The sequence below is a fragment of the Trichinella spiralis genome, assembly GCF_000181795.1.
Source record: "Trichinella spiralis strain ISS 195 chromosome Unknown Scfld5177, whole genome shotgun sequence".
NCBI classification, from domain to species: domain Eukaryota; kingdom Metazoa; phylum Nematoda; class Enoplea; order Trichinellida; family Trichinellidae; genus Trichinella; species Trichinella spiralis.
This window is the reverse complement of record NW_003532116.1, coordinates 1-1462: the sequence shown is the minus strand read 5'-3', so window position 1 is coordinate 1462 and position 1462 is coordinate 1. Positions and strand designations below refer to the sequence as shown.

Genomic DNA, 1462 nt, shown 5'->3' with positions numbered 1-1462 from the left:
GGTTTTCCAAAACAAAAAATCTTTTTCAGATGTATTGCAGGAGGGATTAAAATTGCATGGTCATTTTGGTTGCCCGTTTTTTGGGCACATTTTGCATAAGCGGCTTACTGGCATGTAAATATATTAAAATTATGTTATGCCTTTATTCTGGTATTTTTTTTTCAATTTTTTACAGGGGGTACAATTTTCAAACTTTCAGCCGTTCTTTTTATCACTCGGCTTTTACAGCTATTCAGAGTATAGTAAGGGGTAGAAATATTTTTAATCAATTAATTATTCTTATTGATTGCAGTTTTGAGGGGAAAAACTTTGCACGCCTTTTTCAAGCATGCATTTCGAGCTCGATCATGCTATTGCAATTGTACCCATAAAAGAAAATGGGGTAAGTTTTGGCATAATTTTATTTATTTAAATTTAGTTTTAAAAAATTACGCAAAATAAAAGAAAATTTTAAAAATAAATAAATTAATTAATCAATTAAATCAAGTCAATAATATGCTGACTATAGTTTCATCCGTTGACTTTGTTGGTGAATTTGATATTTACATTGTTGGGTCTGTTCCATCTCACGTATCTTGGAATGGTATATGATTCGGGTTCAGCAGAAGAGCAGGTATGCTAGATAAGCATAGATAATAGATAAACAGTTTTTTTTTTGCAGTAACCTTTTTCATTCTCTAGGGCTACAACGCGCTGCATACGATTAGTATGTGGCGTGAGATGGCATTCATCAGTCATTGGATTGCGCTTGCCACATTCATCATTGCTAAATTGCTGCCTTAAAAATATCTTTTTATTTTAAATATTGTAAATTTTTTTCTGTTCACTAATGATAATAATAATTATTATTAACTGGAAAAAAATGTGCTTTAAGTAATAATTGCAGGATAACTTTTTTTTCTATTCGTTTATCTGTTTTTGTTTTGTTTATTTCCCATTGAGGACATGGATTTATTTCAAATTGGTCATGCTTTACGTAAAGACATTTGTATTTACACATTTAGTTTAAACGTTTCAAAATTTTGCGGGGGGGGTGGCAAGGGGATTTTTTTTTGTAACCCCCCCCCCCATGAACGACAGTACAAAATAAAAATTAAGATGTATTATTTTCAAAGAAAAGGAAGAAAATAATAATAATAATAATAACAGATTGGAAAGTAGTATTGCCACTAAGATGTGCAGAATCAGTTGTGCAGTGGTATTTAGTCACTGGCAGCGGTTTAGAGCGGGTACTTTCGTAGCCCATTTTCTGTAGTGCTTTTTACGGTCTAAGAGTGGAGCCAACCCGAAGTACGACTTTTTTCCCTTTCCCATGGACCGAACAAAATTCGATCCCGATGCAGAACCAGTGTCTTCTTCGTCTTCAGTTAGAGCAAAGCCTTTCTCATCAGGTAATTTTGCATTTTTTCCTGACGCTGATTGGCCAAGCTTCATGTATTTGTATTGCAATTTGCCAACGAGC

The 1462-nt window shown here is 33.4% G+C and overlaps 1 protein-coding gene across 1 annotated transcript; it reads left to right on the top strand.

Moving 5' to 3' along the window:
- Window positions 1-29: 29 nt before the first annotated feature.
- Tsp_15660 (conserved hypothetical protein) lies at window positions 30-1391 on the top strand (the record flags this gene model as incomplete). The annotated part of the gene is made up of 6 exons (XM_003366925.1): window positions 30-114; window positions 176-249; window positions 293-382; window positions 488-583; window positions 1150-1229; window positions 1274-1391. Coding segments are annotated over 6 exons (543 nt in total), but the record flags the coding sequence as incomplete, so codon positions are not given.
- Between the last annotated feature and the right edge of the window lie 71 nt (window positions 1392-1462).